The sequence below is a fragment of the Monodelphis domestica genome, chromosome 6 (genome assembly GCF_027887165.1).
Source record: "Monodelphis domestica isolate mMonDom1 chromosome 6, mMonDom1.pri, whole genome shotgun sequence".
NCBI lineage: Eukaryota > Metazoa > Chordata > Mammalia > Didelphimorphia > Didelphidae > Monodelphis > Monodelphis domestica.
Genome location: NC_077232.1, coordinates 191,481,409 through 191,505,790, shown reverse-complemented (window position 1 = coordinate 191,505,790; position 24,382 = coordinate 191,481,409). Strand labels below are relative to the sequence as shown.

The following is a 24,382-nucleotide window of genomic DNA, read 5'->3' as shown; positions in this document are numbered from 1 at the left end:
TTACATGAAAAAGAATGATAGTAAAGTATATAATCAGAGCAACGGATGATTGCTGGATAAGGTGGCTACATTGAAATACTGAGGAATAACCAGAAGACAGTCCATATGCTCCTCTGGTCCCCTCACAATGTTAAGAGAAACTGACAGAGGTCCCCGACATCTCTTGAGGTGAACTTGGAGGAGGAAAAGGAGAAGAGAGACATATAGGACAAGGTAGCTAGATTGTAGAGCAGTTAGAGTGCCAGGCCTGGAATCAGGAAGACATGAGTTTTAATCCAGGTATTATAATCATTATTATTACAGGATGGGCAGATATAATGAGATCTATATTACTGGAGGGAATATTCACATCGATGAGATCATAGATCCATCTTAGTAGTTGAACCTGGTCCCAAAAAGTAGCTGAATAAAGGAATGGTTATTAAACAATATGAATGTTCTTGATTTTTTTTGTCTCATTGGTTAGAGATCAGGCTTGTATAAACTTATGAAGGGAAATGCTATGTGAATTTCCATTAGGAGAGAAACGGTGAGTACTAGAAAAATACTGGTCATGCATCCAGAAGACCTGGGTTCAAATCACACCTCTGACATTAATTTGGGAAAGTTATTAAATCTTTTTAGGTTTCAGTTTCTTTTCTCTTAAAAATACTAAGTATTGATTCTAAGGTAGAAGAACAGTAAGGGATGGGCAATGGAAGTCAAGTGACTTGCCTGAGTCACACAGCTCAGAAGAGTCTGAAGCCATATTTGAACTCAGGACCTTCTGTCTCTAGGTCTGGTTATTTATCCACTGAGCTACCTGGCTGCCTCTTAGGCTTCAATTCTTAATCTATAAAGTTAGAAGATTGGACTAAATGATCTACATGACTTATAGGTCCCTTGATGTCTGATATTCTGAGTTTCTGGGCTTCCCTGATAGTACCACCATCACTATCACCACCACCACCACTCACACACAAATCATATATCCTGAAGGAAGCAGAAACATTCTGTCTTTTCACTTGACCATTGAGATATTTGAGGGTCTCAACAGATTTCAGACATTCCACAGAAGTGGAGCTGTGACAGTTTCTAAGACCTCAATATGTCATTATGCAGAGCATCTCTTAGATATAATCAAGGAAATGACAGGAGTCAGCAGCTATTATGGATTATTGACTAGGCGCACAGCCTCCAGATCAAGCAAATTCAATCACATCAAACATATAATGGGGTGGGGGGGAGAAATTGTTTTTGTACCTCCTCAGCCCTGCAGGACCCATGTTTTGCTCCTTGGAGCTGCAGGAAGAAGAAAGCTTAAAACAAAGAAGAAATAATTTATCTATAAGAGAAAGGAATAAATATTTTATTTTTTAAAAGGAGGGTTATGGGTTTATTGTAAATGAATTTACAATCTTCCCAGTCAACTGCAACAGGCAGAAATTAAAGAAATAAATATTGCCAAAATGTAACTATTTACCTCAGGGAATATCAGTTTGCAAATGCTCTCTGCTAAAGTGTGCAGATACACTCGGCTTCGGCTAGTCTTTCTTTGAGGAAGATTTCCATGGATGTGTTTCTCCGTAACTTCCTGGCAAACAGGCAGGGCTGCCTTAGAACTCTCAGGTTGCTCGGCACATTCCTCTTCAGGCTCTTCTGAGACATGACCTTGAGTCAGTAAAGAGAAAGGGCATTCTCCAGTAATTTTAAGATCTTTCAACTTGGTGCAGAACATCCTCTGGACAAGCTTTGGGGCTACTGGGTGCCCTTCTCCTCTGCTATGCTGCAGTCTTCTAGCTTGTTAGCTGGAAAGTTGGAACCACCAAGAGAACGATGAATCTAGCAGCTTCGATGTCTATCTACAGCAGAAAGTAGGAACAGAGACAAATATTTCCTTATACTTTTATAGCAGGGAGAAAAAGAAGAGCAGGGGTGAATGAGGCACATCATAAGTAGAAGAAATCTTAATGTTCATTGAAAGAAAGAGATTGATTTGGTAAAGAACCAACAAATTTTTTTGCAAGTTTTTATTTATTTTTGGTGATTGTTGTGATTGTTTGCATAGGCTAATAATATTCTAGTGTGTGTGTGTGGGGGTGCAGGGATTCTTTGACAGCAGCCTATTTTATATTCCATAAATATTGAAACAGAATAGAATATTTCTAATAGTAAAATTTAGCAGCAAATTCTTTTTTTCCAGTTTTATAAAATTTCTTTGATCCTGGTGTTTTTTAAAAAAGCTCTTTTAAAGGGGTTTATAGAGGAAAAAGAGATAGAAACACAGAAGCTGAGATGGAGACAGATACAGAAAGAGAGAAAAAATACTCTGGTATAAAATGAAGTCCCTTTTCAGTACTACAAATAATGATGTACTTCTCCAAAGCTCAACACTGTCATCTACTTCCTCCTTCTGTATAGGTGGTTTGTAGTATAATCTTAAAATAACAGCACATCCAGTAACTGCTCTATAGTGTCTGTCTACCATACTTCCTACCTTGGGTTCCCATTGTTTTTTAGCTGAATTGAAATTCTTACTATAAAATATTACAGTACTTCCCATTTTATCTAAATATTTGATGCTTTCAACAACCCAGTGAAATAGGCAATGCAGATGTTGCTATTATTCATATTTTTAAAATGAGGTTTAAAATGGAAGCAATTTGTTCTATAATACACAGTGCATAAGGAGTTGTGCTAGAACTAAAATCCAGGTATTTGGGCTCCTATTCTAGAATGCTTTCCACTATAGTAGAGGCTACTTTCTTGTATAAAAGAAAGTGGCATGAGAATAAAGATTTTACATTGCCTTGTAGAAGAAGATGATAATGCAAAATGGAATTTATGTTCTACTCTTTGGTATATACCAATAAACAATAGACTTCTGTCTTTACTGTTTTGAAAAAAAAAACACCCAAATTGCCATCTATCACAGTTAAATTCAACAAATATTAATTATTTATGCTGCTGACATTGCTTTGTTGCCAAATTAAAGAAATATCTTGTAATAACATTTTCTGGGATCTTGTTGAAGAATGATGCACTCATTGGAATAAAAACCTATTCATTTCAATCAAAAACTCCTTCCAACTTTGCACTTAATTTTAAGAATTATAGTTAAATATATGCTAATTCCATTACCAATCATCCAACTTGAATTGTCTTAATATTCTTTCAAAAATTGATCATTTGGTGTTTTGACTTCCATAATTAAACACTTGATGAGCTGATACGCTTCTCAAAAATCAAAACAATCCAAAATTATGAACATTGCTTTTCCTTCTAGAGTCATAGAAAGTAGTATTATTGATTGAAACATTTGATAACAATGGGTCCAAAGTTATATGATGTAAGATACAGTGAAGCAAAAGAATATAATAGAAATAAGGAAACCTACATATTTAGAAAGGGAAAGAATGAGTCACAATTTGTAACCACTTTGCATTATTATACATATTTCTAATGTGCTCTAATGTGCTACAAAGTTTACAAAGATTTTTCCTCACAATAACTCTTTGAGGTTGTAAAAATAATATTTTGCCCATTTCATAGATGAGAAAACCCTCAAAATAAAGAAGGGCAATTGTCCAGCTAAGCCATCAGAGTGATTCAAAAGCACTTAAAAGCAAAAAGTAGGTAGAAAGCTCTGTTCTTAAAAAGCCATATCTAAGACCCCCTCTTTTTGCTCTTCATCTTCCCCTCTCTTAATATCCAGTATTCCCTCCAATTATGATCTTTCTTTAGATGAACAGGTCTTATCATACATTTACGTTCTATAAGCATGTATCTATTGAATTCACTATACCACATCCATATCTATTTATTGGATTCAAAACTGATTTATTCTTTACAAGCTGAACAAATAATGCATTCTGAATGCAAAGATTTTAACATAATAGTAGATATATGTGAAAAACAGACATGGTTCCAAAGGGAAACAATATCATATGTGGTAAGATTTTCTTATATCCTGAAAAAAGTTAATTCTGCAGATGAACTAATACCATAAAAGAGATGAATAATACTCTTTGTACCAAGAAATCAGCATATTTGTTTTGTGTTCACTGTTGGTCTATATTATGAACTAATGAAACTTTCTATATTAGGTTAATGAAAAATTTAATATCAAATATAAAAGTTTTATTTCATATTAGTGGGGAAACAGAATTTAGTAATATCAGATTATGGAAATCATGAGATAATAGAAGCAACTAATAAGTGAAATTAAAAGATATGAATTATAACAACAATGTCAGAGGTAAAGAACAGAATGAATAATTATTACAAAAAAGTTTCAATGAAGGGGCATTCACAGGTTGAAAGTTGATTATTAAATAGTCCAGTGATGGCAAACTTATGGCATGGGTGCCAAATATGGCACACAGAGAACTCTCTGTGGGCACTTGGCCACCCTCTCTCCCCACCACCCAACCCCAGAGTTTGTTACTAAAAAGGAAGAGGGATTGCGACGGAACTGCTCCCTTACCCTTCTCCAATGTGCCTGATGACATTTTTTTGTATCACCACTCCTGGTCTGGGTGGTGGGGTAGGGGTAGGGCCCTGCACTCTATCGCTATATATATATATATACATATATACATATATATATATATATATACATATATATATATATATATATATATATATATATAGTGGTAGTCTCTCGGTGACCGAGAATGACGATTGTCTTTGTGCATTATCATCCATTGATGTACCCTCATGTGGCTTTGGAGTCCAAAGGCTGAGGCGCACAGTTTGTGGCACACGGGGCATGGGACGCCCGTTGTTACGGGAGGTGCGGTTGTGGCCTGGTGTCGGTGTTCACGCGCAGCGGCAAGACGTCGACGTCGCTCATCTTCAAAGGTGGAGGCAGCATGGTGAATGTGGGTTCGCCAGCTGCTTCTGTCAGAGGCAGCGAGTTCTAGTTGCTTTGGTGTCATGCCAGCCCACTTCAAGTTGGACTTTAGCTGATCCTTGAATCTTCTCTTTGGGCGGCCTTGTTTCCTGAGTCCAGCTGACAGTTCACCATAGAATACTGTCTTGGTATTCGCTGTGGGTCCATGCGGATGATGTGTCCAGACCATCGTAGCTGGGCTTTGAGGACCAGGACTTCGATGCTGGTGGAGTTGGCTCTGTCGAGGACTTCCTGGTTGGTGATTCGGTCCTGCCATCGGATCCTCATGATTGACCGGAGAGAGCGTTGGTGGAATTGCTCCAGCTGTTTCATGTGCTTCCGGTACAGTGTCAATGTCTCGCAGGCGTACAAGAGCGAGCTGAGGACCACTGCGTTGTACACTTTGAGCTTCGTCACAGTGCTTACACCGCTGTGTTGGAGGACTTTGCAGCGCAGCTGCCCGAGTGCCTGGCTGGCCTTTTGGATCCTGGCATTGATCTCATGGTCTAGGGACCCGTCGTTGGCGATGGTGCTGCCCAGGTACTTGAAAGTGTTGACGTTAGAAAGCTGCGTGCCGTCGATTGTAATGCACGGCTGGTTCGTTGGCCTCCCTGGAGCAGGTTGGAACAGCACCTCTGTTTTGCTGAGGCTGATAGTCAGGCCAAACAGTTTTGTTGCGGTGGAGAACCTGTCCACAATGGTTTGGAGATGATTTCCTTGGTGGGCCATGAGAGCACAGTCATCTGCAAAGAGAGCTTCTAGTATGAGTCTCTCTGTTGTCTTTGTTTTTGCAGTCAGGCGGTGAAGGTTAAATAGTGAGCCATCCAGTCGGTATTTGATGTAGACGCCCAGGTCTAGATCCATCACAGCATGTCCTAATACTTGGGTGAAAAATAGGTTGAATAGTACCGGAGTGAGGACACAGCCTTGTTTCATGCCATTGGAGATGTTGAAGCGATCGGAAGTCTCTCCACCAGATAGGACTTCCCCTGTCATGTCGACATGAAAGAGCTGGATCAGTTTGACGAATTTTGCTGGGCAACCGAGCTTGCTAAGGATCTCCCACAATGTGTCCCTGTTCACTGTGTCGAATGCCTTCATCAGGTCTATGAAGACAATGTAGAGGTTCAGGTTCTGCTGAAGGCATTTTTCTTGCATTTGCCTCACCGTGAAGACCATGTCGATGGTGCTGCGATCTGGTCGGAAGCCACATTGTGATTCAGGCAGGTTCTGCTCTGAAACAGATGACAGGAGTCTGTTGAGTATAACACGGGCGAGGATCTTTCTGGCAGTGGAGAGTAGTGAGATGCCTCTGTAGTTGTCACAGGCTGCTCTTGAGCCTTTGTTCTTGTATAGGGCTATGATGGAGGCATCTCTGAGTTCTGGGGGCATGTCTTCCTCCTCCCATATGCTGGTCAGCACTATGTGGAATGCCTGGAGCGCCTTTCCATTTAAGGCCTTGTACACTTCAGTTGGGATCCTGTCTTTACCGGGTGCCTTGCCTGTACTCATTTGTTTGATGGCTTTTTGGACTTCCTCTATTGAAGGAGGGATGTCAAGTTGTTCAATGGAGCGGTTTTGGGGGATCTGGTCAAGGGCACTTTGGTCGACTGAAGAGGGTTGGTTGAGAAGCTGACTGAAGTGTTTTTTCCACCTGTTGCTGATGCCTTTTTTATCTTTTATGAGAGTGTCACCGTCAGAGGATAGCAAGGGAGTGGTGGTGGGTTTTAATGGCCCATAGACAGTCTTGAGGGCACTGAAAAATTGTTTGTAGTTTTTTGTATCAGCAAAGCACTGGATTTCTTCTGCCTTTTTTTCCCCACCATCGGCCTTGCATCTTCCTGATCTCATACTGTGCTGTGGCTTGGAGAGACTTGAATCTGTCCTTTTTAGGAGCAGAGTTTGGGTTATTTTGCCACTCCATAAAGGCTTTGTTCTTTTTGCTCAATAGGTCTTCAATAGCAGTGTTGTTCTCGTCGAATCAGTCCTAGTGGTTGCATTGTTTGGGGCCTAGAACTGCCTTTGATGTTTCCATCACTGTGTCTCTGAACTGGTTCCATTTCTCGGTTGAGCTTCCAGTGAGTGATCCCTTGGCAGACAGCTTGTCATCCAGGCAGGACTGGAATGTTTGTAAATAAGATGGATCTCTAAGAGGACTCACATTGTAAAATGTGTGAACTGTCTGGGTGCATTTTGGATGGCGAGGTGCAATGTGCATTTGAAGAGTCTCTCTAACCAATCCGTGGTCCGTCCAGCATTCAGCTCCTCTCACGACTCTGGTGATCTGTACATCCTGGATGTCTCACCAGTGTACAATGTTGTAGTCAATGAGATGCCACTGTTTTGATCGTGGGTGCATCCATGTTGTTTTATATTTGTTCACCATTCTGAACACAGTGTTCGTGATGGTGAGTTCGAACTCTGAGCATTTGCTGAGTAGCAGTAGGCCGTTATTGTTCATTTTGCCCACGCCGTGTTTGCCGAGCACTCCTTCCCATCTTTCATGGTCTTGGCCAACGCGGGCGTTGAAGTCTCCCAGTAGTATCAGCTTGTCATTTGTGGGCACTGAGTGCAGGACGGTACTCAGGTCAGAGTAGAACTGCTCGATGGTCTCCTCTGTGCTGGTCAGTGTAGGGGCATATGTGCTGATGATTGTGGCATACCGGTCTTTGCTGAGAGGTAAACGGATCTTCATGAGCCTCTCGCTGATGCCCACAGGCAAGTCTGGCAGCTGTTTGAGCAAACTGGTGTTGATAGCCAGGCCATCACCGTGGATTCTGTCTTCATTTGTGGCTCTACCTTTCCAGAAGAAGGTGTATCCAGTGGTGGGTTCGCTGAGTGATCCCTCTTCTGGTAAGCATGTTTCGCTTAAGGCTGCGATGTCGATGGTATATCGTGCCAGTTCTTTACTGATTAGAGCTGTTCTTCTCTCAGGTCTTGGGGTATTCTCTCTATCAAGTAATGTTCTGATGTTCCATGCTCCTAGTAGGAGTTTCTTTGTGTTTTGTTTCCTTTGATTTCGACCGCTTAAAGGGGTGACCCGCCAGCCGCGGTGTGCTGACCGGGTGTTTGTAGGGCAGGCAATGTTTGGGACACCTTTTCTAGTCCCCTCCCTTGATTAGGGTGAGCAGTGCTGTCCTAGAGAGGGCTGCTCAGTTGCCCAGGATGCTGCCAAATGTCCCTGCTGCCCTACAGGGCCGAGGGACCACTGGTCCGCAGGATCGTGACTACAACTGCCAGTGGTCACCTCCACCTGTTGTGTCGTCACTCCCCCATCGCCGCAGGTCTTGAAGAGGGTGGACGGGGTTAGGATAGATGAGTGTGCACAAAGATACTTGTGCATGAAAGAGATTTAAGTGGAAAAGCCGATGCACAGAGACAGTCCCACAGAGGTGTATGGGGTGCTCAGGGAGGGGTAGAATCTCTGGTATGGAGGGCTTGTCGTGCCCTTCTAGGGCAGCTCTCCAGCCTCTGACCCTCACCTGACACCCAGCTCTCACTTGTGGCTCCCAATAGCTGCTAGCATATGGCAGCGGCCACACTCCGGGCAACAGCTTTGACAGGCCAGCTAAACCTTGTGAGGGTAGCCATCGGGTCATCGACCCCTGGTGAACCAGGGCTTTGCTCACCCAGCATGTGAAGACTGCTTCGGCGGAACAGGTGGAAGAAACCAATAAGCAGGTTCAATGGCTGAGATGGGGACGCAGCAAAGCACTGTGGAGTGCTCAGGGCATGTTGGAGCACAAAGGACAACATGGCCATCCAATGCAGCTGAGGAAGTCTCCAGGTGTAACGACTTTTCGTGCCACTGGACTCAGGCTTCCAACACCAAGAGAGTGGGGCTGTCTCTGTCTCTCTGTCTCTGTCTCTGTCTTTGTCTCTGTCTCTGTCTCTCTGTCTCTCTCTGTCTCTCTCTCTCTATATATATATCAGAAAGATAGTTCTAAAATTGCATTTGCCCAGTGACAGGACAATTTAAATTTTCCAAGAAGCATTGGAGTATAAAATGAATTCATTAAAACATTAAATAGCACTCATGTTAAATTCTTTCAAAATTGTAAATGGCCGATTTATTCTGTCACTATTCACTATCAAGTAAATTATTATTTTATTTCCACTGTTTTGGGTAACAAATATGAAAATTCAAAATGAGTCGACATAGCTTCTAAGTTAAATGAGAGCATTCAAACTACTAGTTAGAATAATTATTTATCCAGGAAGGGTACGTGTCCAATTTGTTTCAGTGCCAATTTCTAGATCCCTGTCTTTGCCTAAAACAGCAGAAATGAAGACAAATGTGTTACTTTTCTCCTTAAAAATAGCCAAACTTTCTGATCGTCCTTGACTGTAGGAGACTATGTAGGCAGTAGGCAGTAGACAAAAGGACTTTGAACCAAAGACAAATGTGCCAATCTTAGTGGGTGCAGAGCTAATGAGAGCCCCTTGAAATGTAACTATTAGGTCAATAAAACTAAATGCAGAGGTTGATAAAATTCCTTAATTTTCAGAAAATGTAGTCATAGGTAAACTATGTCGTTATAGATGATTCCATCTCCATGTTCCTTCTTCTCCTTGAAAGAGGCTTGAACTACTCTGCCATTATGGAATGCAAAAAGAATAAGAGACTATCCTTCAAATATATTGAATGGATCTCACATGGCAAAATTATGGGAAGACATTGAGGAGTGTAACATGGGCTAGGCAGGCATGGAGGGTCATGATCTGCATCACTAGAGGAGCTACTCACCTTGTTAAGATCATAGACTCATTGGAACACTAGAAAAAGGCATGAGGTGAAGAAGATATAATTTATTGAAAATAGTAAGTCACATAGGAACATGGGAATAATAACAGCAATGACAATAACAGTTGACTTTACATAGCGCCTTATTCAGCAAATAAGTCTTTATAAATTGTTTTACTAGTTTATATTTTATACTTGGCATCTGATGAAAGTAATTTTTCACGATGATAGCAAAAAGCAGCAGTGAAGTTATAATGGGAAATATATAGATGTATATATATATATGTATATACATATACATATGCATATATATAATTGCTGGTGGCCAGATGATTAGATTATTGGCATTTTAGGTGAAATCTGGTGTTATTCAATATGTGTTTTCTAACTTCTAATTATCCTTTTTGGATTTGATTAGAACACTTCTCATTGCTTGTTGCCTCTCCTCCTCAATCCTAAATACAATTTAGAATCCTGGAAAAGAAAAGAATTTCAGAAGGTTTTACCTTCTTTCTGAGAAGTAATTTCATATAAGAAATATTCTCACCTACTTGAAATTTACTATTCGTGTGTCCAAAGACAAGTATCTTACCCTCTTTTTCTTTATTTGTTAAATGCAGATATTGATATCTGTAACCTTCACCTCACTGGGTTGTTTCAAGCTCTAATGAGGAAATGTAGAATGCTTTGAAAACTTTAAAGTATTATAGAAACGTAGCTTTTACTGCATTTAATGAACCTTTTTATTTCTGAAAAGAAATTATATAATCCAGTTAGTTTGTGAGAAAAATACAAAAAATCTTGGGGGCAGCTGAGTGGCTCAGTGGTTTGAGAACCAGGCTTAGAGAAGAGAAGTCCTAGGTTCAAATCTGGCCTCAGAAATTTCCTAGCTGTGTGACCTTGGGCAAGTCACTTAATCCCCATTGCCAATACAGAGTATTGATTCTAAGATGGAAAGTAAGGGTTAAGGAAAGAAAAGAAAAAAGAAAAGAAAAGAAATCTTGAATCAATTGTTTTTCTAAAAGGTGAAAATTTCCCTATGGGAGACAATGTTCATGGTGATTTCACTAGATCTCTGAACAATCTTTAACAACATTGGCCAGAAATATCAGTAACCACTTTCTCTTTGTTATTCTGGAGAGATATATTTCTATATACATCCCTTTGGGGTCTGTTTCCTAAAAAGGCATATTAATATATCCTTATTAGAATTGCTAAATGGCAATGTTCATGATCATCACTCATTTTATTTTGCATATTCTCTCAAAGACGCCAGATACAACTCTGGATTATACTTTCTCATATAAAATAAAGTTTTATGTCCCCCCCCTTCTCATTAAAATAATGTTGATCTAGCTTAAGGGGGAAAAACACTGAAGATTTACTTTGTGAAAATCATTACTTATTAATGAAATACCTATATCAATAAATAGTACTTTTTATATTATAAAAATAGAATTATCATACAGCACAGAACAGAGACCTGTTTTTTAATTTCATCTTGTTTAATTCCATCTGCTAATACATACTGGGCCAAACAAATGCCATTACTAAAATAATATCTGGAAAGCTTACTTACTTATACTAAGCTGATACTTAAGCTCCTTTTCTATTCACAAAATGAAATCCATGTTTATACAAAGTAAGAAAGTCTTATGCTGCTTATGTGCCTAATATTTTCTACAAATCCAGCATCTTTGACAGATATTTCAAAAGATATAATAACAAGATAGATCAAAACTTCATACTTATAGGATCAGACAGAATTGAAATGGCAGTCATTCTGAATATTGGGGAACAGTACTACCATAGATCTATCATTTCTACTTTATGGATATTTTCTCCAATGATGCAAATCCCAACATATTATATTTTTTCATCTGTGTAATTCTATTGCCATGTTCTTCCCTAAATCCTCCAAAGAAGGCTTACCCAATGTGCAAGAGACCTTATTCTAGGTCTCTAAAACATTCTCAGGTATGAATGCCACAGAACTGATATCTATTGGTTATCTTGTACTCTCACTACATGACTACCTTTATTATTTCTTTGTTAATGTAAAGAACATCATCAAGAGGGGCAGATACTTAACATATCATTTAAGGACTGGATGCTGGAAAAAGCAATGATAGATATGTTCTAGTCCTTAGACTTTCATCATGGGCAAATGACTTAACTTCTTTTTGCCTCAGTTTCCTCATCTACAACATTGTACCATATCAGGGACTGTCAGTCTGAAACTAGAAAGCTGATTTTAGCTCTCTCAAAACAAATGAAAAAGTTCATATCTGTATGTTGACTCATTTTTCTGGGGCCCACAGCAGTCCAATTAAAGATGATTAGTACCCAGTCTTAAAGGCAAAGAAAGCTTACAACCACAGCTCTCATGTTTCCTCTTTCTTGCTTCTATTCTACCATCTGTGATGTTATCCAAAGCACTTAGCTTCCAGTGGGGTTGTCTTCATTTAAGCCTGCTATCCCCAATCATTACCCTGCTTAGCAATTCTCCCTTTCTTCAGGGCTTGCTCTTTCCATGTTTCTCTAATTCTTTCAGCCTTGTTTTTATTTGTTGAATGCCTTACAGTAATGCTTTTCCTGTGTTACAAGGTGACAAAAAACAAAGCTTAAAAATTCATTGTAGGGTTTGTGGGAAGAGGGCAGGGTATGGCATGAAACTTCCTCATCCTCATAATACCCCCCCAAATACCCAAAAACTTCACAAAATCAATACTAAAAGTGGGAAAAAAACCAAGCAGGAGTTGGGAGTGAACCTGAACAGCCAGGAACAATTAGGGAGGAAGATTTCCAGCTACTCTGGTCTCAGTTCCATTGTTATAGGCACTAGGCACAAAAACAGAGCAAACAGCATAGAATCAACAAGGTAAATCCTCAGGGCAGGACCAGCAGCCTTACCTTGTTTTCTGATCCAGAGAGTTCATCAAGGAGGATGCCACTGGAAACCTCATGTGGAAGTCCTTGGGAATAGCTGTGTGGGTAGTCTCAACTCAGGAGACCCCTGCTGGCCTACAGATGAAGATTAAAGAAGGGGACAACACAGAGTTGATGGTCATCAGGTCCAGAAGGCAGGACCTCAAGCCTTACTGAAAACAAATGAGTGACTTTGGAGACCCAAGGAATGAGAACTAGTTACCTACTCTATCCTAGCAATAGTAGAAGAATGAGGAAAGCCATGCACTGGTGAATGTGGTTGTTGAGAAACTGGAGTCCTGTCAGCTGTGGTTACTCCCAGGAGAGTGGACTCCATGGTTGTTGACACAGGGGGGCATGGCCTGGCTACTTGCAGTTGCATGGTTGCAGAACTGCCTCTGGGCTCTGGTTGGAGCACCTGAGGTCAATCATACACTAGGGCTTGAGTAGGAAACACAAAAGTACATCAGACTCTGTATTATAATAACTGGAATTACTAAATAGGATCCAGGAAAAAAACAACACAAAAAATTCTGAAATCTAAGGTAACATACTCTAGCACACTTGGAACCCATGACTGTAGAAAAAAGCTAATAATTAAGACTATTGGCCTGACTGCTAAAATTATAAAAATAAAATTTAAAAATGAGCATGAAAAGAAAAAAGAACCCAACTATTGATAACTATTATGGGGATAGAGAAGACCTCAGCTCATATTCAGAGGATAATGAAGTAAAAATACCTCCTTCAAAAACAGCAAATAAATACAATAAATGCTCACAGACTTTAAAAGAACTTTTGGAAAACTTAAAAAATTCCTCAAAAACCAAATGAAAGATGTTGAGGAAAAATTAGAAAAAATAAGAGCAATGCAAGAAAATCAAGAAAATTATGAAAGAAAGATCAGCAAAATGGAAAGAGATTCAGAAATTCATGGATGAAAGTAATTTATTAAGAACTAGAATTGGAAAGGGGAAGCTAATTATTTCCTAAGACAAGCAATAAAGCAAAAATAAAAGATTGAATTAATAAAAGAGAATATGAAACATCTTATCACAAAAACAACTAATCCTAAAAATAGATCAAGGAGAAATGATATAATAATAGTTGGACCCCCAGAAACTTATGGTCAAAAAAGGAGTTTAAACACCATAGTTAAAGAAATCATCATGGAAAACTTCCCAGAAATATAGGATCAGGGGGTAAACTAGAAATTGAAAATATAGGGATAGCAATCATGACCTCTACCAGAGTTGGGGCTAAAATGAATATAATTTGAAGAGATGAAAAGGGTAACTCTATTATGTTGGGGGTGTGTGTGGTACTATGGCTAATGAAGCAGTATCATTATTGGACCTGACTGCACCAAGTATTATAGCATCTAGATTTTTAAATGAAAAATTAAATGAAATACAGATGGAAATAGATAACAAAATAGTAATAGTGGTAGATTTTAATTTCTCTTTCTCAGAACTAGATAAATCTATTAAAAATAAATGAAATCTTGGATCAGTTAAATATGATTACTATCTTGAGAGCCCCCACAAACATGCATGACATTAGTAGTTGATCCAAGCCCAAACATACACATAATCCAAACATAATTACTGGTGGGACAACAATGGTTTAGAGGGCATAAATATTCTTCAGAAGTCTTACTTTAACACTCACAAAAGTTCTACTGGGTATGACCAAGCTGGAGAGACTTCGTGTCTGCTGCCTAAGGACCAATTTAGCTAAATATGGTTCTAGTAATATATGTTAATTAAGAACAAGACTGGTTAAACTGAACAAATTAAATGCTGAGGGGAACTTGGAGAAATAGGCCAAATGTTGCATTGCTAGTGCAGTTGTGAATTGTGTTTTAGAAAACAAGATAGAACATAAATTAAAAGTTGTAAGACTGTTCATGTTCATTAACCTAGGGTTCCCATTACTAGGAGTAGGCCCTAAGGGCATTATTGAGAGGGTAAAAAACTGTGTATATATGAAAATATTCATGGAAATTTTATTTATAATGAGAAAACAACTAGAAACAACACAAATGCAATGAGTGTGAGAAATGGCTGAGTGGATTATGATATTTGAATGTAATGGATTTGTCTAATGACAAATAATGGAAATATTTTTTAAAAAGGGGAAATAGATGAAAAGATGAAAAGAGAAGAAAAGAGAACAAGAATAATACTATAATTACCTTTGAAATAATAACCCCCACAAAATCAAGAGAAAAAAGTATCAAAGTAAAACAAATCCAAAGGGAACTCAAAACCAGAGGATGTTTATATTAGCACACTTATAAAAATTTACATATTTTTAAACATTATTAAAAATGGGGATTTATGGTTTTGCACATTTTTGCATTTGTTTAATTAAAATTTTTTTGTTGTGATGGTGGTTACTAGGTATATATTATTTTAAAGATTGAAAGAAAAATTTATTGTAGGAATATGCTAATGGTATATAGCTATATGAGCTTTTCAAATCTCTCCACCAGATCCTAGACCTCACATATACATTATTGCAAAGATTTTTTTGGAGAAAATAAATTGTTATTTTCATTGTAATGTGTAAAAATATTATATCTACCTATACAACCTTATGATATTAATACAAAAAAATTCATATGCAAATGCAAATGATTTTGATGTAAAATTTTTTAACATCAATTGAAAAAAGTATAGGTAATAAAATGTACCACCAATCTTCAAAAATATAATATATTGTGATATTTTATCATGGCACATTACATGATTTATATTATTTTACATTGTCTTACATATTGCATTGTCATATCATGTCATGTTATCTTATCTCATATCATGATGTATATTTTTAAAAATTTTTATTTAGAATATTTTTCCATGGTTATATGATTCATGGTTTTCCCCACCCCTCTTCCCTCCCTCCTTCTAGAGTTGATTCCCTTTCAATATTGCATGTCTGAAATTTACATAATATGCCATCACCTAAAGTAAAATTGCAACTCCTCTATAACTTTGTGTTTGGTCCATGGGAGTTACTATTACCAAATAATGTATCTCTCTTTAGTTATTCTAGTAATTGGCACTTCACATTTAACAAGACTCTTCTTTAATCAACAGATATACAATACATTGCTAGACTTGTACTCAAAACCTTTCCACTTTTGTGGGGGACTCTAAAGCTTACGCTCTGTAGTCAGAATTTTCAGGAACCCAGTCAGAGTATAGCTATATACAGCTTTTTGGATGAAGAGATTTTACATTTCACAATGCTTTCTGATTCTTATTTATTCATAAATTCTTCTTCTATCCATAAATCTGAATTCTTGATAGTTTTCTGATATCAGGAAAATTCATTAGGTTACACACACACACACACACACACACACACACACACACACACATATGCATTGGCAATGGAATCTGGACATTTCCAAAACAAAGTATATGGCAAAGGGTGGAGATTAGAGGGTGGACGCTATAGATTCAAGGTGATTCTAAACTAATCCCGAGCCTCAGATATACTACTAAGCCCATAAAAGTCCCCAAACCTACTTGGTGACCTTAGAAACTGGGAATCCTGTGATTCTGTCTCTGTGTGAAAGTGTGGAAACTTGCAGGATAGACACACTATTTTTTCAAATTTTTTGAGTCTAGTTTTCTTTCATCCATTGGTTTTTCTTCAATTAATTTCTATTATTTGGGAGCATTTAAATGAAAATTTACTTTGAATAAATATACTTTTCCCTCAATTTTTCTCACAATGTAAAGATTCTCCCTCCTCTCCCTAGCTCCCTCCCTCCCTCCTTCTCTCTTCTGGCTGGGCAGGGTTGGGAGAGCATGAGGAACACTCTCTCAAATTTCAAACTTTGTGCACTGCTGTATTCAAAGCTAGTTCTGGGGTTATGGATATTTTCAGTGCATCCAAGATGGTACAATCTGAGGAGAGGTGTCACTTCTCTTTTGATCTGTATTCTGGTCATTACCCAGAAAGGACTCCTGATCCCATGGGATTGTAACTGATACTGTACCTCCGGGTATTGGAACCTCTTGGTTCCTCTTGGGACTGGAAATGATACTGTTCTTCAAAGTCAATGTCTTTTGAGAAAAAGTGATCCTTCTCTTCAAGGATCTCCTTCTCTCTTCAGGAACTATTACCCAGAAATGGGTATATGCAATGGATCTTCCAAAAAGCATTTATTCTTGGGTCCAGTGCTAGCACAAGGATCCTTCGTTTTCTCTATTTGTCAGGTCTCCCCTTACCTTCTCTGGCTTGAGAGCTTCCAAAGCTGTTGCTAATTTTGTCACCACCCTACCCTGCAGTTTTTCATCCACACTGGTTTTAGGCCAGCCTTCACCTTCATATCACAGATCTCTCTTTCAGACTTGCTAAGTTATCCTGGTCTAGAAGAACACCCCACTCTGACCTTTGGTTAGCTCTGCCACTCCAGAATTCAACTTGAGTTATTGTTTTCAAATTGTTTGTAGGAGAATGCTAAGAGTCCTTGGCTGAGTAGTTTCTCCACTCTGTCATTTTGGCCCTCCTTTAAAGTTTTAATCTGTTATTTTCATGGTTAAGTTTTAATATTTTTAGAAATCTAACTGTATTACTACTCACACTTATCCTGTTATTAAAAACATCATTTTCTTGTGCAAGTGCATTTCAAAGCAGAGTTGATCATTTAAATTCAATGGACCTATTATAAAACCATATAATATCCTAAAAATGGAAACTTTCTGTGGATGGAGTCAAGATGGCCACATAGAAGCAGCATAAGTTCAGACCTCTGAAAACCCTTCCTTAACCAATCACAAACTGAATGCTCCTAGGGGACTGAAAATCAAACTTAACAACAAGACAGAGCCAAGGAACCCTCCTGCGGGACCCAATTCAAAAGGTACTCCCTCCAAAATCCAGAATCTGAGAACATTCGGGTTTAAGGGGAAGGCAGAAGATAGGTCCCAGGACCTTCCCCACCCACCTAGAGTGCTAAGTCTCCAGTGGCAGTGGGAACCTCTGGGTGGGCAAAGGCACTGGTCTGGTGGGTATACCTTGTGGGCACGGCTGTGCCAGGCTCAGAACGTTGAACACAGGTGGTGGGGAATGAGCTGGAGAGGGAGCGCAGATCTGGCAGCCTGGTCAGAGAGGCAGAGACCCTTCATATTGCTCCAGCCTTCCAGGATGTTTTGGCCTCAGAGAACATCCAGCCCAACCCAGCTGAACTTAATCCTATCAAAAGTCTTTAGAAGGTCAGGGAATAACAAGCTCCAACACCCCTCCCCCACAGACTGCTGGACTTTAATCTGATCAAAAACCTCCAGAGGACAGGGAAGCTCAAACTCTAACAGTCCTCCCACACAGACTGCACTGAGAGACCTTCTGTCAAAGCTCCAAGAGGAGAGACTGACAGAAAACCCCAAAACCAAAAAAAATGAGAGGAGCATAAGCTCAGACAAATACGGGGGGGGGGGGTTAATATGAGCCAACAACAGAAAAAGAAGAAAGAAATTACAATCGACAGCTTCTGTACAGGCAATGAACCAAGGGCAAACAGAACAGAGCATGAGGCAAGCAATAAAACAGAAATCTCAGCAAATTGGATACAGGCTTTTAAAGAATTCAAAATGCAATTCAAGACACAATTAAGAGAGGCTGAAGACAATTGGGAAAAGAATTTAAAAACTAAGAAAAGTCATCTGGAAACAGAAAATCATGTCTTGAAAGCCAAAATCAACCAGCTTGAAAATGAGGCAAAGGAGATGAAAGATGAGGCAAAGAAGATGAAAGATGAGGCAAAGGAGATGAGATATGAGGTGAAGAGAATGAAAGATGACCTCCAAAGAAAATCATACCAGAAGAAGAAGGATGACCAAAAAGCCAGGGATGAAATCCAGTCTATAAGAACCAGAATACAACAACTAGAATTAAGTGACCTCACAAGGCAGCAGGACACTATAAAACAATACCAAAAGAATGAAAAATTGAGGAAAATATGAAGCATCTCATTCACAAAACAGAGGATTTAGAAAATCGTTTGAGGAGAGACAATTTAAGAATCATTGGTCTTCCAGAAGACCATGACAAAAGAAAAAGCCAGGCCATAATACTCCAGGAAATTATCCAAGAAAACTGCCCCAATATTCTATAACAAGAGGGAAAAGGAATCCTCCTGTACTTAATCCCCGACTGACAACACCAAGGAATGCTATAGGCAAATTCAAGAACTATTAGACCAAAGAAAAAATATTACAAGTTTCCAAGAAGTCATTCAGATACCATGGAACCACAGTGAGGATAGCGCAAGATTTGGCTGCATCTACACTGAAGGACTAAAGGGCATGGAATATGATATTCTGGAAAGCAAGGGAACTAGGTCTACAACCAAGAATCAACTACCCAGCAAAACTGACTATATTCTTACAGGGGAAAATATGGTCATTCAACAAAATAGAAGAATTCCAAGCATTCGTAAAGAAAAGACCAGATATGAACAGAAAATTTGATGCCTAAGGACAGAACTCAAGAGAATCATCAAAATGTAATTAAAAAAGAGGGAAAAAAAGAAAAACAAAACAAAACAAAAAAAACCCTTTTTTAAGAGACTCAATAAGTTAAAATGATATATATCCCTATAAGAAAAGAGGTCATTGGTAACTCTTAAAAATTGTTATTATCAACTGCTCAGCTATAAGAATTGTACTTAGAGGGAACAGTGACAAAATGTATAGGATGAAATGACAAGACATAAATAGGTATATAGATATATGTATGCATAAATGCATAGACATGTATATATATATACACACAACTAGAGATAAAAAAGAGGTTAATACTAAAAGAAATGGGAAAAGAAACAAAAGGCGGTAAATTTATATGTCACAAAGAAGCTAATGGCAGGAGGGTGGAGAACATCAATACACTGGAAGGGTAAAGATGTTGGAGATATGGAATACTCAACTCATGCATGCATTGAAATTAACCCAAAGAGGGAAGAACAATCCAATAGAATGGGGCAGAGAATAGATTTGTGCCCTGTAGGGGAGTAGAAAGGTAACAAACACCCTGGTGGGGAGGGAAGCAGTACAAGGAAGGGAGAGAGTAGGAGGTAGTTTTAGAAAGACTGCAAGGAAAATAAGGGGAGGAATAAAAAGAGAGGGGTAGAAAGGGAGGTAAAATAAGGGTGGGAACTAGGGGACTGATTAAAAACAAATATTGGTGTAGAAGGAAATAGTGAAAGAAGAAAAGGCAGAACCAGGAGTAGAAATCAAAATGCTGGGAAATACACAGCTAGTAATTATAACTCTAAATGTGAATGGAATGAACTCACCCATAAAAAGCAAGCAAATAGCAGAGTGGATTAGAATCCAAAACCCTACCATATGTTGTCTATAAGAAACACACATGAGGAATGTAGATACACATAGGGTGAATATAAGAGGATGGAGCCAAATCTATTGGGCATCAACTGATAAAAAGAAGGCAGGAGTCACAATCATGATATCTGACAAAGCCAAAGTAAAAATAAATCTAGTTAAAAGAGATAGGGAAGGTAATTACATCCTGATAAAAGGCAGTATAGACAATGATGAAACATCAGTACTCAACATGTATGCACCAAATGGCATAGCATCCAAATTTCTAAAGGAGAAAGTAGTGGAGCTCAAGGATGAAATATATAGAAAAACTATCCTAGTCGGAGACCTGAACCTTTTTCAATCTGAACTAGATAAATCAAACCAAAAAAGTAAATAAGAAAGAAGTAAGAGAAGTGAATGAAATCTTAGAAAAATTAGAGTTAGTAGATATGCGGAGAAAAATAAATATGGACAAAAAGGAATACACCTTCTTTTCAGCAGCACATGGCACATTCACAAAAATTGACCATGTATTAGGGCATAAAAACATTGCAAACAAATGCAAAAGAGCAGAAATAATAAATGCAACCATCTCAGACCACAATGCAATGAAAATAATAATTAGTAAGGGTACACAGAGAGGTAAATAAAAAATTAATTGGAAATTAAACAATACGATTCTCCAAAACCAGTTAAAGAACAAATCATAGAAACAATTAATAACTTAATTGAAGAAAATGACAATGATGAGACATCCTTTCAAAACCTATGGGATGCAGCCAAATCAGTACTCAGAGGGAAATTTATATCCTTGAGTTCGTATATTAAAAAATTAGGGAGGGCAGAGTCAATGAATTGGGCATACAAATTAAAAAACTATAAAGTGAACAAATTAAAAATCCTCAGATGAAAACTAAATTAGAGATCCTAAAAATCAAAGGAGAAATTAATAAAATTGAAAGTCAAAGAACTATTGATTTAATAAATAAGACTAGAAGCTGGCACTTTGAAAAAACAAAATAGACAAAGTATTGGTCAGTCTAATTAAAAAAAGGAAAGAAGAAAATAAAATTGACAGTATCCAAGATGAAAAGGGAGACCTTATCTCTAATGAAGAGGAAATTAAGGCAATCATTAAAAACTATTATGTCCAATTATATGGCAACAAATATGGCAATCTAGGTGATATGGATGCATATTTACAAAAATATAAATTGCCTAGCCTGCCAGAGGAAGAAATAGATTACCTAAACAACCCCATATAAGAAAAAGAAATTGAACAAGCCATCAAAGAACTCCCTAAGAAAAAATCCCCAGGTCCAGATGGATTCACAAAATGAATTCTATCAAACATTCAAAGAACAACTAATCCCAATATTATACAAACTATTTGACAGAATAGGCCAAGAAGGAGTTCTACCAAATTCATTCTACGACACAAACATGGTACTGATCCCAAAGCCAGGCAGGTCAAAAACAGAGAAAGAAAACTATAGACCAATTTCCCTAATGAATATAGATGCAAAAATTCTAAATAGGACACTAGCAAAAAGACTCCAGCAAGTCATCACAAGGGTCATCCACTATGACCAGGCAGGATTCATACCAGGAATGCAAGGATGGTTCAATATTAGGAAAACCATCCACATAATTGACCATATATAACAAGCAAAAGGACAAAAATCACATGATTATTTCAATAGATGCAGAAAAAGCCTTTGATAAAATACAACACCCATTCCTATTGAAAATACCAAAAAAGTATAGGAATAGAAGGGCCTTTCCTAAAAATAATAAACAGTATTTATCTGAAACCATCAGCAAACATCATCTATAATGGGGATAAACTAGAAGCCTTCCCAGTAATATCAGGAGTGAAACAAGGATGCCCATTATCACCTCTATTATTTAATATTGTACTAGATACACTAGCAGTAGCAATTAGAGAAGAAAAAGAAATTGAAGGTATTAAAATTGGCAACGAGAAGACCAAGCTATCACTCTTTGTAGATGATATGATTGTCTACTTCAATAATCCTAGAGAATCAACCAAAAAGCTAGTTGAAATAATCAACAACTTTAGCAAAGTTGCAGGATTCAAAATAAACCCGCCTAAGTCATCAGCATTTCTATATATCTCCAACCCATTTCAGTAGCAAGAATTAGAAAGAGAAATTCCATTTAAAATCACCCTAGACAATATAAAATACTTAGGAATCTATCTGCCAAGACAAACACAGGAACTATATGAACACAACTACAAAACACTCTCCACACAATTAAAACTAGATCTAAACAACTGGAAAAACATTGATTGCTCATGGTTAGGATGAGCTAACATAATAAAAATGACAATCCTACCCAAATTAATTTACTTATTTAGTGCCATACCCATTGAACTACCAAAAAAGTTTTTTCTGAATTAGAAAAAAAATAACAAAGTTCATTTGGAAGAACAAAAGATTAAGGATATCCAGAGAAATCATGAAAAAAAATGCAAAGGAAGGCCTTGCATTCCCAGATCTCAAACTATGCTATAAAGCAGTGGTCATCAAAACAATTTGGTACTGGTTAAGAGACAGAAAGGAGGCTCAGTGCAATAGACTTGGGGTAAATGACCTCAGCAAGACAGTCTATTATAAGCCCAAAGATCCCAGTTTTGGGGACCAAAACCCACTATTTGATAAAAAGTGCTGGGAAAATTGGAAGACGGTATGGGAGAGATTAGGTTTGGATCAACATCTCACACCCTACACCAAGATAAACTCAGAATGGGCAAATGACCTGAATATAAAGATATAATACAAGTATACTATAAGCAAAATAGTACAGAATACTATACAGAATAATATACTTGTCAGATCTTTGGGAAAGGAAAGACTTTAAATCCAAGCAAGAGCTAGAAAAAAAATCACAAAATGTAAAATCAATAATTTTGATTACATCAAATTAAAATGTTTTTCTACAAACAAAACTATTGCATCCAAAATTAGAAGGGAATCAACAAATTGGTAAATAATCTTTATTACAATAACCTCTGACAAATGTCTAATTACTCAAATTTATTTATTAAACCAATTGTACAAAAAAGAAATCAAGCCATTCTCCAATTGATAAATAGGCAAGGGACATGAATAGGCAATTTTCAGTTAAAGAAATCAAAACTATTCAAAAACACATGAAAAAGTGCTCTACATCTCTTATAATCAGAGAGATGCAAATCAAAGCAACTCTGAGGTATCATCTCACACCTAGCAGATTAACTAACATGACAACAAAGGAAAGTAATGAATGCTGGAGGGGATGTGGCAAAGTTGGGATATTAATTCATTGCTGGTTGAGTTGTGAATTGATCCAACCATTCTGGAGGGCAATTTGGAACTATGCCCAAAGGGTGCTAAAAGACTGTCTGCCCTTTGATCCAGCCATAGCACTGCTGGGTCTGTACCCCAAAGAGATAATAAGGAAAAAGACATGTACAAGAATATTCATAGCTGTGCTCTTTGTGGTGGCCAAAAATTGGAAAATGAGGGGATGCCCATCAATTGGGGAATGGCTGAACAAATTGTGGCATATGTTGGTGATGGAATACTATTGTGCTAAAAGGAATAATAAAGTGGAGGAATTCCATGAGAACTGGAACAACCTCCAGGAAGTGATGCAGAGCGAGAGGAGCAGAACCAGGAGAACATTGTACACAGAGACTGATACACTGTGGTACAATCGAATGTAATGGACTTCCCCATTAGTGGTAATGTAATGACCCTGAACAACTTGGAGGAATTTATGAGAAAAACCACTATCTACATTCAGAGGAAAAACTATGGGAGTAAAAACATGGAAGGAAAACAACTACTTGAATATATGGATCGAAGGGATATGGTTGGGGGGATAAGTAGACTCCAAATGAATATACTAGTGTAAACAATAACATGGAAATAGGTTCTGATCAGGGGCAGCTGGGTAGCTCAGTGGATTGAGAGTCAGGCCTAGAGACAGGAGGTCCTGGGTTCAAATTTGGCCTCAGACACTCCCCAGCTGTGTGACCCAGGGCAAGTCACTTGATCCCCATTGCCTAGCCCTTACCACTCTTCTGCCTTGGAGCCAATACACAGTATTGACTCCAAGACGGAAGGTAAGGGTTTAAAAAAAAAGAAAAAAGAAAGAAATAGGTTCTGATCAAGGACACAAGTAATACCCAATGAAATTGCATGTTGCCTGCTGGAAGGGTGGGTGGAGGGGAGGGAGGGAAATAATGTGATTATTGTAACCAAGGAATAATGTTCTAAATTTACTAAATAAACTAATAAAATTGGGAAAAACATGGCAAGTTTCTGAACCTTATTATAATTTGAGAAGAATGTTCAAGAAAATTAAATAAATAAATCTTTTAAATAAATTACATATCTAATAAAGTTATTATTTTTTTTAAACCTTACCTTCCTTGTTAGAATCAATACTGTGTGTTTTTTCCAAGGCAGAAAAGTGGTAAAGGGC

At 37.9% G+C, this 24,382-nt stretch overlaps 1 protein-coding gene across 4 annotated transcripts in view; it reads right to left on the bottom strand.

The window, feature by feature from the left end:
* The window catches only part of GUCY1A1 (guanylate cyclase 1 soluble subunit alpha 1), a 95,752-nt gene that overhangs the window by 47,924 nt on the left and 23,446 nt on the right, over nt 1–24,382 (bottom strand). For 3 of the 4 annotated variants that reach the window (XM_007496200.2, XM_007496199.3, XM_016423157.2), the window contains exons 2-3: nt 12,531–12,641; nt 1,463–1,841 (exon numbers count right to left, since the gene is read on the bottom strand). In XM_007496200.2, the coding sequence (XP_007496262.2) occupies nt 1,463–1,717 (255 nt within the window). In that variant the 5' untranslated portion in view covers nt 1,718–1,841; nt 12,531–12,641. The remainder of the gene's footprint in view (nt 1–1,462; nt 1,842–12,530; nt 12,642–24,382) is intronic. The other variant, XM_001366350.4, reaches the window with a different exon arrangement.